This window comes from Numida meleagris, chromosome Z, assembly GCF_002078875.1.
Source record: "Numida meleagris isolate 19003 breed g44 Domestic line chromosome Z, NumMel1.0, whole genome shotgun sequence".
In the NCBI taxonomy this organism is placed as follows: Eukaryota; Metazoa; Chordata; class Aves; order Galliformes; family Numididae; genus Numida; species Numida meleagris.
Genome location: NC_034438.1, coordinates 52,511,202 through 52,524,329, shown reverse-complemented (window position 1 = coordinate 52,524,329; position 13,128 = coordinate 52,511,202). Strand labels below are relative to the sequence as shown.

At 47.8% G+C, this 13,128-nt stretch overlaps 1 protein-coding gene across 5 annotated transcripts in view; it reads left to right on the top strand.

Annotated features, from left to right (window-relative positions):
* TRABD2A (TraB domain containing 2A) overlaps positions 23-13,128 on the top strand; it is a 92,542-nt gene continuing 79,436 nt past the window's right edge. For all 5 annotated transcript variants that reach the window (XR_002433484.1, XR_002433485.1, XM_021381109.1 and 2 more), the window contains exons 1-2: positions 23-169; positions 7,732-8,289. Coding sequence is in view for 3 of the 5 variants with exons in the window: in XM_021381109.1 (XP_021236784.1) it covers positions 68-169; positions 7,732-8,289 (660 nt within the window). In the remaining 2 variants the exon portion in view is untranslated. The remainder of the gene's footprint in view (positions 170-7,731; positions 8,290-13,128) is intronic.

The following is a 13,128-nucleotide window of genomic DNA, read 5'->3' as shown; positions in this document are numbered from 1 at the left end:
AAAAAAAAAAAAAAAAAAAAAAAGGAACGCCGTCCCCAAATTGTGCCAACTCCGGGATCGAGCAGGGATGGTGCACCCCGGCTGGGTCTGCCTGCTGCAGAGCCTCCTCCTGCTGGCCAAAGCGTGGCAGAGCCGCGGCCCCGCCGGCGCTTGCCCGCTCCGCGGAAAGGTAAGCGGCGGGTGCGGAGGTGGCGGGTGCGCGGGGGTCTCCTTCCCCCAGGGGCAGCCCGCGGCTGGCGGGAGCTGGGGGCAGCTCACTTGGGCACGGGCAGCGTGGGAATACCGGCGTCCCGGGTTCTGCGCCCGCGGGGCCAAGAACCGCTGGGGTTTGGCAGAGGGTGCAACGGGAGACTGCTGGCGGCTGCGCCTGCACCTGAATCCGCTCCGTGCGAGGAGCCGCCCCCAGACCCGACGGCGCTGCTGCAGAAAGAAGGTCCGGGAGGAGCCTGCTCCTCGCAGGGGTAGCCGGTGTGCCTCCTGCTTTTAGCTGGAGCGTGGAGGAGCAGATTCAGAGCAGCAGTGACAATGCTCTTTCAGCAGAAATACCGTTACAGTTTGTGTGGGGTGTTGTCTGTGCTCTCACTCCACCAGCGTGACTTTTGTGAATAGCGCGGGCTGCCCGGCCCAGGTGGGGAGGAGCACAGGCAAGGGCTGTACGCTGCAGGTGATGCTCAGGCCAATGTGAAGCTTGTGGGCAGTGTCATGTCCGTTAGAAGCCAGTCACAGGGAAAAAAACAGTTCTCAGTGCAGTTTCTGAGGTAAAAGCACACAAAACCATATAAGAAAAGCCATCCTGAGCTTATGGTGTGTCATTAGGTCTGATAGTGCTAACAGAACAAATCTGATCTCTGTAGGCCTCTGCTTGGACGTGGAAGTGGCCTGTCACCAAAGGTGAGGGCAGTGTGTATCGCACCACTTATTATAGAGTCACTTGAGTGGGAAGGGCCTCTTATTGGCCATCTAGTCCAACTCCTCTGCAATGAACTGGCACACCTACAGTAGAACAGGTGCTCAGAGCCCCATCCAGCCTGACCTTGAGTGTCTCCAGGGACGGGGCATCCACCAACTCTTTGGGCAACCTGTGCCAGTGCCTCACGACTCTTATTGTAAAAAACTTCTTCCTTATACCCAATCTAAATCTCCTCTCTTTTGGTTTGAAACCATTTCCCCTTGTCCTATCACAACACACCCTGCTAAAGAGTCTGTCCCCTTCTTTCTTACAGCCCCCCTTTAGATACTGGAAGGGCGCTATTGGGTCTTCCCAGAGCCTTCTCTTCTCCAGGCTGAACACATCACCTCTCTCAGCCTGTCCTCATAAGGCAGGTGTTCCATCCCTTGGATCCCTTTATGTTTTCCTGGCTGAGGCAAGGTGAGCCCCACCACCATGGCCACAAAGGGAGCCAGAAGCCCTTGGAAGGAAGTGCAGCAGTGCTACACGAGGGAGGTAGTAAAGCGTTGCTGTAGGATGGGAGCAGTGAGAAGGCTTGGTACTACCAGGAAGGCCCAAGGTGTCCCATGGCCTGCTCTTTCCCTCCCCATGCACCTGAACCTAGCCATTCCCCTGTCCTCAGGGCCTTGCTGCCTCTGGCTGATGGTACTGGGTCCCACTGCCACAGAGCTCAGGCATCTCCTGTAACCCAGGAGACTCAGGGCACTGCCAGTGGAATGGTCTGTCTGCCTGTATGGCCACCCTGCCCATGGCAGTGAGCTGGAACTGGGCAGGTCTTAATGTCCCTTCTGACCTATGCCTTTCTGTGATTCTGTGATACGGTTCTGTGGGACTTACATGAGTTAATGGCAAAACTGAAGGTGAAGTGCTCCGTATTACACTTAAAGCTGCAGTCAGTAATGATTCTCATTATTCTTTCTTCGTAGTAAAAAAGAAAGACTTGAAAACAATTAGGAATGTTGGAATCTGGTAGCACTTTTTTGCTTGACATCAGAGAGCGTTGGTAAATTTCAAGCCAGAATCCTCAGCAGCATGCCTGTGGTTGTAGCTAGTTAATACTTCATGATGTGTTGTTCCTGTTTGGGGGTCAGCTAATTTAAATGGTTGCTTTTTTCTCTTATTTGAGAGCTGCTCTGAAAGTAATGCCTCCTAATTTATGATCTCAGCCCACACCTTCAGAGGTGGATGTTGGTAGTACAGCAGTAGAGGTTGAATCTTCCCACCAGTATTCCATTACATGTTGTTGCTGTGTGACAGATGGCAGCAGAAGGGCAGTCGGACAGAATGGTGTCTGACATGGAAGTGCAGATAAAGCAAAAAGTGTGGCACTGAATTTCCTCCAAACGGAAAAAATAGCACCCACTGACATTCACTGACGCTTGCTGAACATTTCTGGAGACCAAACAGTGGATGTGAGCATGGTGAGGCAGTGTGTGGTGTGTTTCAGCAGTGGCGACAGTTGCAGTGGGTCACCTCTGCTGGTGCAGATGTCTGTGAGCGTGGCATGCAGGCTCTTGTTCGTCCCTCGTGAGAAAGCACAGCTAATCGTGGTGACTGTGCTGAAGAACAGTGTTCTGTAGCTGAGAATTTGCTCTAACAAATAGTGTTATTATGCTCTTTGTTGTAGTTTCCATGGAAATAAATAGCAGGCATTACTTTTGGAGCAAACTGTGGATTTACTTCAATAGGGCAAGTTATGTCTGCTGCTAGTCCTTGGCTTCTTAGTTAAAAATTATTATTTTTTTTAATTTTTCACTTCTGTCAAATGGAGACTAAATTGTGTTCCTTTAATAGTTGTAATAGTAGCCAGCACAGTGTTTATCCCTGGGTGAGTTCTGCTTACAGTCTTAGCTGGGTTTTAGTGTCAGTAATGCAAATGGACAAAAGCTGAAGAGATCAACTTAAAAATGTGCCTAACATTTCTCTGCGCATTACTGTAGCTGCATAGAAGCACTTTGTATGGTGAATAAAGGCACAGTCTTTGCCTCAATTAGGTATAAATGAACATGACAAGACACAAAACCAGAGTAGATAAGGAGGGAGAAAGCCATATAGGGAGGGCTAAGAGCTGCCTGCCTGGGTAAAACACCACGTGCCACATGCTCTGGCTTTTGTAGCAAGAAACATTTAAGACCATTTTTTGGATTGAGAAACTGCAATTCTGGGCTGCTGTTTGGAAGACTTAGCTGTTGGGATGAGTGTGATGATTTGGGGCTCTGGAGGACCCTGAAGCAGCAGAAGGCAGCTGCCTGCACAGCAAGTGATGCACTTTGTGAAAAATTTATAGTCAGCATAAACAAGGATCAGAAGGTAGAAGGAAGCAGAAGTGATGTGACTTGCTCTGTCACCTGGGCAGACTTGGGGCAGGCTTCCTGTGTCAGGAGTTCGCATCCAGTTCCTCACTCCTTGGACTGCAGCTGTCCTTCCCTTCAGATCCTCTGTTCCCTGGATCTCCACAACCTGTTCCTCTTGAAACTTTCATCTTTTAAATTCCCATCACTCTGTTGTCCCTTTTCTGGATGCTCAGAGAACTGTCACTGGAGGCATTCTTTGTTTCTCCTGTTTTTCTTCATGTTATTTCCTGGATGTTTACCATTATTTTATTCCTGACAGTCAGTATGTCATTTACCCCATTTTGAGCTTGTTTCTTGGAAGAAAGGTAACAGATCCTGTTTGGCACTTCTCTTCAGCAGAATTATTGCTGCCTCACCTGAAGGGATTTGTGCATTAGTATTTGAATACCTGAATACTACTTTCCTTGGTGGTCCTAGAAATGCTGCTGGAAAAGCAAGCTACTGGAAGTCATTAAAATGAGCTGTATTGGAGGCTTTTTTTTTTTCCTTCCCTAAAAGCAGGAAAAAGAAACTTATTGGAAAGATGAAGAAAATACCTCTCAGTCAGAGCCTCTTTTCTGCTGAAGCAGATAGAAGGAGGCAGGAGGTCATGGAAGTTTCCAAGGCCATGAGTGGACAACCAGCTTCCTGTTTCAGGAGAGATGCTGGGATACGGGGCTGGCATGCTTGGGGTTCAGCTATCACTCCTCAATACTTTAGTCATTAGACTAAAGTATTTAGACTTTTGACTTTAGTCTTCCATTCCTTGAGCTTTTTTGTTCTTCCCCAAACCCTCCCTGAGCTGCTAGGGAGAAATCCTTGGTGTGCACTACAATTTCCCAGGTTTTCTGCAATGCCTGATGCTTTTGTCCTCTCATTTTGTGGAACTGTTACCTGTTCTTACATGCACCCCACTGCAGCTCAGTGTGGCTGCTTGTACAGTCATGGTGAGGTGGGGCAGCAAGGCTTTCCCCATCTCATGGCAGGGAGTGAATTCTGTAGATCTGTGTGTCCGTAGGTCCAGCGTTAGCTTGAGCTTTGGTTCCTTTTCCTTTCCACCCAGTCTTTCCACCACCACCTCAAAGTGTTCCTTGTGCATTCAATTGTAAGAACTGACCTGTCTGGAGAAAAGCTTTTTTCTTCTTTTGACTTTCCTTTTTATTTTCTTTTTTTTCCCCTTTGCATGTGTGTATGTGTGTTCAAAACGAACTTTTTGCTGGGCTGGATCCCTGAATATGTTCACAGTCAGGTCTTGTTCCCCTGGGAAGATGCTTATCATGCTGAACATCCAGAAATAATTGGATGTGGGGCTCCTCAGCAGAGATTAAACTCAGTCCTAGTGGAGGTGTGTTGTGACAGAGGACATGTGCTGTGCCTCATTTGACATTGCCTGAAATCTCAGTGAAGCAGCAAATCAACAGACCTCACATGGGACTGCCGCTCTCTTCCTCGGGCTGCCCCTCTAATTTTCCCCTTGCTCCTTGTTCTTGCCATAGTGAATAAAGTATTCTGTGCCACCTGTAAAATGTGGAGTGGAAACAGAAATACACCTAGTGGTCTGTGCGTGAACCTGGCTGTTTTCTTATTATGCATATGAAAGTGAAATTCCTGGAGCTGCCCAGCCCAACTCTCTCTGCAGCCTCCAGGACACCGGTTTCACTGTTTTATGCCCCGCTCTGAAGTAAGAGATGCGTAGGAAGATTCTGCTACAAACTGGCTGTAGCACCTTTATCTCTTGCATGCTCTCAGGGAAATGAGGTGAGAGAGTGAGGCTGCCAGTCATGGCATCTGCTGTGATGCTGAGCAAGCCTTGGCACTGCTCCTGCACTGTCTCACAGCCACCTAGCATGTAGCTTAAGAGCTCCCCTTTTACGGACTTGGGAAGAGATTATTATGCCCTTGCTTTTCCCTCTCTGAAGCTGGACTGAAATGTGGTGAGCTCCAGGAGCTGCACCAGGTTGAAAATAGAGCTGTCCTTCAGCCTTTGCACCAGCTCTGGGTAGTGCTTGTGAGCCCAGGCAGTCTAAGAAGAAGGCCCATTGCGCTGGGACAGACTGCTGCCTCTGCTGTGGAGTTGCCTGCACAGTGCCCGGCCACCCCATTGAGTAAGCTCTTGCTCACCACAAGATGAGTGAGAAATTTTACTAGGTCTCAGGCTGCTTTCTTTTAATGCCTGTGCTGTAGACCCTACAGTGAGGTCTGTTTGTTTTGCGCATGATGGCCTGTGGGGGCTGTCATTGGTACTGCTGGCAGCTGGCGGCATTACTCAGCTTTCAATATGTGATTGCAAAAGCTGTGGTGATTTGCGGAGCAAAAGACATGAAAGTGCAATGCCAAACACCTCTCTAGCTGGGTTGTGTACAGTGGTCTGGAGCAGAACTGACACTACCGGATACCCTCTGTCTGGGCTTGAGCCTGCTAGGTGGTTCAGTGCAGGAGCTGAAATGAAAATGTAAGAGAGCTGGTGGCCGTTTGTTCCTTACTGTTCCTGTGGTTATGCCTGTTGCTGCATGCACACGATCAGACTTGAGTGAAGTGGCGTTGACCTCCCAACCTCATTCCTGTCCCAGGTGCATCTTCTGTCTTCTTGCATGCTTATAGGTAGAAAGCAGCGCTGCTGGTCATTCCTTCTTGCTGGCTGCTGTCTACTTCTGGTTTTTATCACGGCATAGGTGCATCCTTCCATTTTCCCTCCTGACTAAAGGAAAGAATGAATCCTGTCTGTTTTCCCTTCTTCCTTTCCTGTGTGTATTCATTTTCTCATGTACTTTCTAGGTCTGTGTTGGATTCATACTCTGTCCTGTATCCTCCTTCCTTCTTAGTGCTGTGTATCGTTCATTCTTTTCCTCCCATAATGTCCAGGAATGTTTTTATGGTCTGCTATTTAGGAGAGTTTTCCAGGACTGTCTGTTTGGATGCGAAGATGTAGCACAACATTACCCAAACTCAGGTCTCTGAGGTATCTTCCAGACCTTTGACGTGCCACAGAAGTGTCTGAAGACTGCTTTGGTGTTGACTTGATGTGTCAGTCTGCTGGCATGCCATACTGCAGCAGCACTTTGCTGAAGTGCTGCCTGATCTGTGGCTTACGCTTGATGTAGAGTTCTGGAAGAAGGTTGTCTGGGATGACCCACTGCGGAGCAATCTTTTAAGATTAACCTTCCTGACCCTTATTCTTTAGCATCAGAAAGTTATAGGTGATGTGTTTCCAATAAATTCTTCCATGCAGCCTGTTCTGCATTTGGCAGTCAGGCAGGTATCTTAGATCAGCGCATGTGCACACTTAGCCTTGGAGCTGAGGTGAGAGTTGCGTGCTGGCTAAAGACTGACCAGATGTTTGAGCACATCTGGAAGCCTGTCCTCCTTCTTAGATATGCAAAGGCTGTATACCTCTTCCTGTCTGCTCAGGGAGATACAAACTCTTTGCGTCCGTCACTTCAGTAGGGACCACTGCACCAGTGATGGGAGTCATGTCTGCTGCTGGTGTAAAGTGACTTATAGGATCCAGGTAGGACCAGTTCTCCCTATCTGCCTTCCTGGCTCCAGTACACCCCACACTCTGGTGTTTCTGGGAATGGTGTGAGGCACATTTTGCAGTAGAACAAACATAGTCTGATTCTGACTTAGTGATAGCTGGGAGGTTTGGGAAACTTCTTTAAAAGCCAAATCTGAAGAAAGAAGGTTTTTTGATGTCTGGGACCACAGGCTGAATTTGGGCTGCAGTTTCTTCCCTTATTTTTCTAAGGTATTGCATGTGTTTTTCTCCCCCATAAGAAAAAGGAGAATTGGGCTGAGGGGTCTTGTCTACATGGCTGTCTGTCAGGTGCCACGTCCTTGTAAAACTCTATTCCTAACTTCTCCAGCAAGAATTTCTGCTACATAGTAGTTGGTGTTATTCATTTGTTTAGTTGTTTTTCAGGGTGGAAAGTTCTCTCAAGGTGCCCCCTGATTGACAGTCATGGTAGCTTCCTGGAGGGAAGGGTCTTTGCTGTGCTGATGCAATAGGTGCCAAAGTGCAGGTGATTGACAGCCTGCTGTCCCCCAGCACTTCAGCCAAGTGGTAGCAGCTTTTGACTTGATGAAAGGTGGAAGCCGGATGAGCATTTTGCAGAAGCATGGCCTGCTTGGGCTGTGCTGTTTGCTAGTTTTGGCAGATAAGCTGGGATGGTGTTTCTTTTGAGAGGCTATGATATTGCCTTTCAGGAGAAAGCCAAGGCCACGCTTGTAATGCTTCTAATTAATGAAAAGAGAATTTTGACCTCAAGACTTGAGAAGAAGGATACTCAAGGAGGACTCTGTGTGTGAGCAAAGCCTCTTCAGTAAATGTATGTGCTGGCAAGCTGCAGAGCCAGGTGACCTGCTGGGTTGGCATTATGTTTCCCTTTAGCCTTGTACTTGGTGCCTGGTGTGTTTGTACATACTCAGCTGTGTCTCCCTCTTCCCTGGCAGAGTGAGCTGAACTCCTTCTTGTGGACCATCAAGAGAGATCCGCCATCTTACTTCTTTGGCACCATCCATGTCCCATACACCCGTGTCTGGGATTTCATCCCAGAGAACTCCAAGAAGGCCTTTCAGCAGAGTCACATCGTGTACTTTGAGCTGGACCTTACCGACCCCTACACTATCTCTGCTCTCACCAGCTGTCAGCTGCTGCCCCAGGGGGAGAATCTCGAGGACGTGCTGCCCCGTGACATCTACCGCCGGCTCAAGCGGCACCTGGAATATGTCAAGCTCATGATGCCATCTTGGATGACGCCAGACCAGCGGGGCAAGGGGCTGTATGCAGACTACCTCTTCAATGCCATTGCTGGCAACTGGGAGCGGAAGAGACCGGTGTGGGTGATGCTGATGGTGAACTCTCTGACGGAGGTAGACATCAAGTCTCGAGGAGTGCCTGTCCTGGATCTGTACCTGGCCCAGGAAGCAGAGCGACTTAGGAAGCAAACAGGTGCTGTAGAGAAAGTGGAGGAGCAGTGCCACCCACTGAATGGGCTTAACTTCTCCCAGGTGAGACAGAGGCTTGCAGGATGGCACAGGGCACTGGGCTGGCTGCAGGGATGAACATGTAGACAGCAGGAGCATGGGGATCAGCCTGGAGTGAGTGCCCTCCATGTGTGGTATCTGGAGACTTGCACTTGCTGCCCGCACCCCTTGTCTCTCTATATACCTGCAGAAGAATCTGCTTAGCTATAAGAGTTCAGGCCGCCTCCTAAATTTGTTTAGACCTGGCCTGAGGAGATCCCTCTCCTCTTCCCTGGAAAGCCTTGGGCAGGCTCCACCCCAAGTGACACTGGGCCTTTTAGTGTCTGCTCTCTGACCCTGCCAGGCACATTCATGGTAGGCGCCTGGAGCAGGCTGGGAGGGACTCAGTGTCTAAACTTGCTTTTGTAATAGCTAGTTAAGAAGAATGGTGTAATTGCTTAGGGGAAGAAGGGCATTGTGAGTGAAGCTGGGAGGTACTACTGTTTGGAAAAGTAGCTCAGCTGACCTGTCAGTACCCTGAGGAATTGGGACTCATCCTCTGTATTAGAGTGATTTTATTATTTATTTTTCTTTCCTTTGAAGCCCAATGAGGATCAGCAAACCCCTCCCCCCTCCTCCATCCTGTTTGGGAAGCTTCATGGATTAGTGCAGGCTCTTCTGTGCTTTCAAACCAGCTGTAATTTAGCACAGGTGTACATGCAGTGTCACACCAGGCAAGCTGAACAACCTCAGGTCACTTGTGAGGACTCCAGTCTGGACTAGCTGTGCCAGCGCACAATATGCACTGTAGCCCCAGTCCTGACTGGTGGGACCACAAGCATCCAGAGAGTCATTCTGCAGGATGGGAGGAGCTGAAGGCCAGGTGCAGCCCAACAAGGACTGAGACAGCATTTGGGGACAAATGTCTGCTACCCCATCTGGTCTTCTCTGGTTCTAGTAGTGCAGAGGACAGTGAGTGCATCACTTCAGCAATCCTTAGCTGCAAATATGTCACACTCACTTCCTTCATTTGGAGCTGGGCAGCTTCATGCTTGTGTTCAGCCTTGCTTATCCGTGCACTGAGTTCTTGCGCTCTTTCTGTCTCCTCTCAGCTGATACAGTCTCATCTCTTCCACCTCCTGTCTGGCTGAGGCTTTATTAACATTGCTGCCTGTATTTTTCTTTTGCTGATAGTGCCCCTGTGGTTTAACATGATAGGAAAGGGGGCTGTGTGCTTTCTGCACTGCCTTACAAGGCGGTGACAGGGAGTCTGAAAAACATAGGTTGCAAATCATGGCCTGGTTAAGCCTACGCAACTGTTGACATTTACTTTGGGCTTTCATGCAGCTTTTTTCAAAGAGCAGCTGTTGGTATGCTATTTTACAAGCAGAAAAATATCAGCTGGGAAGTCATGTGGGGTGGGGACACAGAGCTGCATCACCCAGAGTTGCCTAACCTTGCACCATTTACTGTGCGTCTTGTGAGACCTCTGAGCCCATCTGAGGGGGCCATGGCAGCCAGAACTGCAGAGGGAACATAGCCCTTGTGAAAATTACAGCCTGCGATTACCCCACGGTAAGTGGCGATGTGTATGCAAGATGCTGCTCCTCCCATGCCTGCTGTTAGAGCACAGCAGCTCATTTGCAGGGAGAAAGAGCAGGTCTGGAGCAGCTAATGCATTGTAAATTCACTTCCTTCTTCCTGGCCACTGCCATCTTTCCCATACAAGTAATTTTCAGGAAAATGTGAACCACAGGCTGTTGTTTTTTATGTTTCTAAGCAAATGCCACGGTTGTTTCACAACCTGACTTGTGAACTGCTACGTTTGGCAATTCTGTAAATTTTTAAGAGCTTTTTTCTCAGTTTATTCAAGCGGTTGAGTTAATTATGTGTTTAATATAAATCAAACAAAGACTTTGAAATAGGCTCTTTGAAAATGATTTCCTTTGTTTTTATGCCACTATCTGGGAACCCCTGGTATCAGATCACTACTGTGTCTGCCTTTCAAATAAGCAGCAAAAACACGGGGATGACATATAAGACTCTTTTGAGGAAAATGAAGATGCAAAACCATAAAGAATGATATAATCCTTTGCAAGCTTGACTTTTTGTTACAGGAAGTTGCAGAAAGATGATTTGGCCAAGTCATACGTTTCTTGCTCTAAATTCATCTTTTTGCAAAGGGCTTGTTCTTTCTTCCAGTTATGCTGTACTCTGACAGACTGCTGTGCTACCTAGTGATGAGGACTCTGAGGCTACTTGCGGGCAGTACATTGTTATTAGCTAGGTCCCTTTTTCTATTTGTGTGACCAGACAGGGCTTCATTGCTGTATGTAATTGCAGGTAAAGGTATGGAGCAGTTGATCATTTATTAACTCCCCAGGGTTGCTCAGAGTGCTAGGTGCAGACAGTTCCAAGCTAGATACTTTCCTTTCTCCCTCTGCAGAGTGAGTTAGCACTCCCTGTTATGGGGCTCTTCGTCTGTATTTATTCCAATTTCCTCTTTATCTTTTGTTTTATGACTTATTTTACCTGCCAAATCTTTGTTCTTGCTCAACTCAGCTGCCCGCATAGCCAGGCTGTGAAAGTATCGCTTCTGTATGGTACGCTATGCTGTATACACAACTCATGCAGTATTTTACTGCCTCCTCGATCCCTCTCTTTTGTTCCAAGATCCAGGCAACTTTTGGGAGCTTGAAAAGATCTGTCTCTGTGCTGGGGCCATGGTGTTTGTTTTCCTTTTTCATGCTGACCTAAGATTGTTTGTTATAGACTTTTTTTCCTTCCATGCCACCTTCTTTCATGGGCAGTACCTCCCTCATTGCAATATCCTATGAGGATGCAAGATTCATTCCTTGTGGTATCAGAGCTTCTAGCAGCTAAAACCTTTGCAGCTAAATGCAGTCTACCATATTCTGACTGGAATCAGTCCCTCAGACCTCACAATCGTTTCTTTAAGGCTGTGCATATGCTTGTGTTTCTTGGATGATATTTGCTCCAGTCTAAGGGCTGTGGAGCTTTGCTTTTGGCTCCGGCCAGTAGTGTTGTGAATATCAGTTTGGTATTGGCTCAGAAAATGAGCTGGCCTTGGCCTGTGCTGTGCCATGCCCTTGGAACTGTGCTTTGGCACACTCTAGTGGTGTCAGGCTATTTCTCATAGACTAGAATGAGCTTGAACACAAGAACTTTGAACTTGTTTCTACATTCTGTGTGGGTCAAAGTCTAAAGCGTATGAACTGTGTCCTACCATCACAGCTTCCTAACCAAGGCCTTGGCCAGTTTGGCTTCTGTAAGACCATAGAATAGCTTGGGTTGGAGAGGACCTTAAAGACCACTAAGTTTGAACACCTCTGCCTTTGGCAGTCGCCACTTGCTAGATTGGGCTGCCCAGGGCCCCATCCAACCCGGCCTTTAACACCTCCAATGGTGGAGCAAGGCTGGGACACTTTTTGTGGAAGAACCTAACTCTTAACAGTTCTTGATATGAGAATTGTTTTCACCATAGTGCTGTCCTGTGTCTGAACCTTACAACAGTGCTCTGATCCTACCTGAGCAACAGGGTACATGGCTGCATCTCCAAGAAGTGCTCAGCTTGCTGTTTGGCAGTAGGACACAGGGGGCCAGTAAGGACTGCTTCTGAAATGGTGGCTTGAAAATGGGCCTTAGGTTTAAAAAAAATAACAACAACAATGAAAAACCCAAACAGATAAGCTAGAAATTGGAGAGAATTTTGTCTTCCGATTTCAAACAAAGTGTTTATTTGCTGCATTGAGTTAATTTATTACCATGTCTGTCTTTAATGTGAGGGGCTGAGGAGGTCAACTCTCCTAGTGTTTCGATTCCTGAGGTCCTGCTTCAATATAACCTTTGACAACAACAGTAACAGAGCATAGGAGAAGCAAGGAAAGACACATGTTTGGACAGTGGGAGCTCTGTGAGAGCAGTTCAAACTTGAAGCAACCAGCAGAGGTGTTGCCTGATGAAAGGGTTTCTCAAGAGAAGGGCTCTCACTTTTGATTTAGAGAACAAGCTGGACAGAAACCATTTGTGGTAACCTGATTGAATCTTTGGCTCCAAAAGTATAGCTTCAAGACATATGAGTCAGGAACAACCCTCCTTCTTCAGGTGATGGGAACATCAGAGCTTTTTGCACATGAACTGGAACCAAAGCAACTGAATTCAGCCTGTTTGCATCTTTAGCTGTTGCAGTCTGTGAGCTAAATTTGTTTGGTTTGTTTTCAATTTGGGTATAGACACACCTGCAGCTTCTGTCTAGACATCAGGGATGGGAGAGTAGGTTGGCTGGCGGGCACCAAAATAGCTAAGGCTTTGCATTTGTATTGTCCTAATTAGAGTTTAGTTAAGATCTTATTAACTACATGAGGAGTTCAAGACTCTTTGTTCTGCTAGAGTAGAAGGGGAAATCATTTGCTGATTAGTTGATTCTGCATTCAAAAAGGTAGAGAATCATAGAATCATATTACAGAATAGCTTGGGTTGGAAGGGACATTAAAGCCCATCCAGTTCCAAACCCCTGTCATGGGCAGGGCTTCCACCCACCATCTCAAGCTGCCTAGAGCCCCATCCAGCCTGGCCTTGAGCGCTTCCAGGGATGGGGCACCACAGCTTCTCGGGGCAACCTGTGCCACTGCCTCACCGCCCCTGAGTAAAAGAAGATTCCTCCTAATAGCTAACCTAAATCTCCCCTCTTCCAGTTTAAAACTATTCCCCCTTGTCCTATCACTATCTACCTGTGTAAAAAGTAAGTCCCCCAGCAGCTTGTAAGCTCGCTTCAGGTTGTGGAAGGCTGCAGTGAGGTCTCCCTGGAGCGTTCTCTTCTGCAGGCTTACCAATCCCAGCTCCCTCAGCCTTTCTTCATAGGAG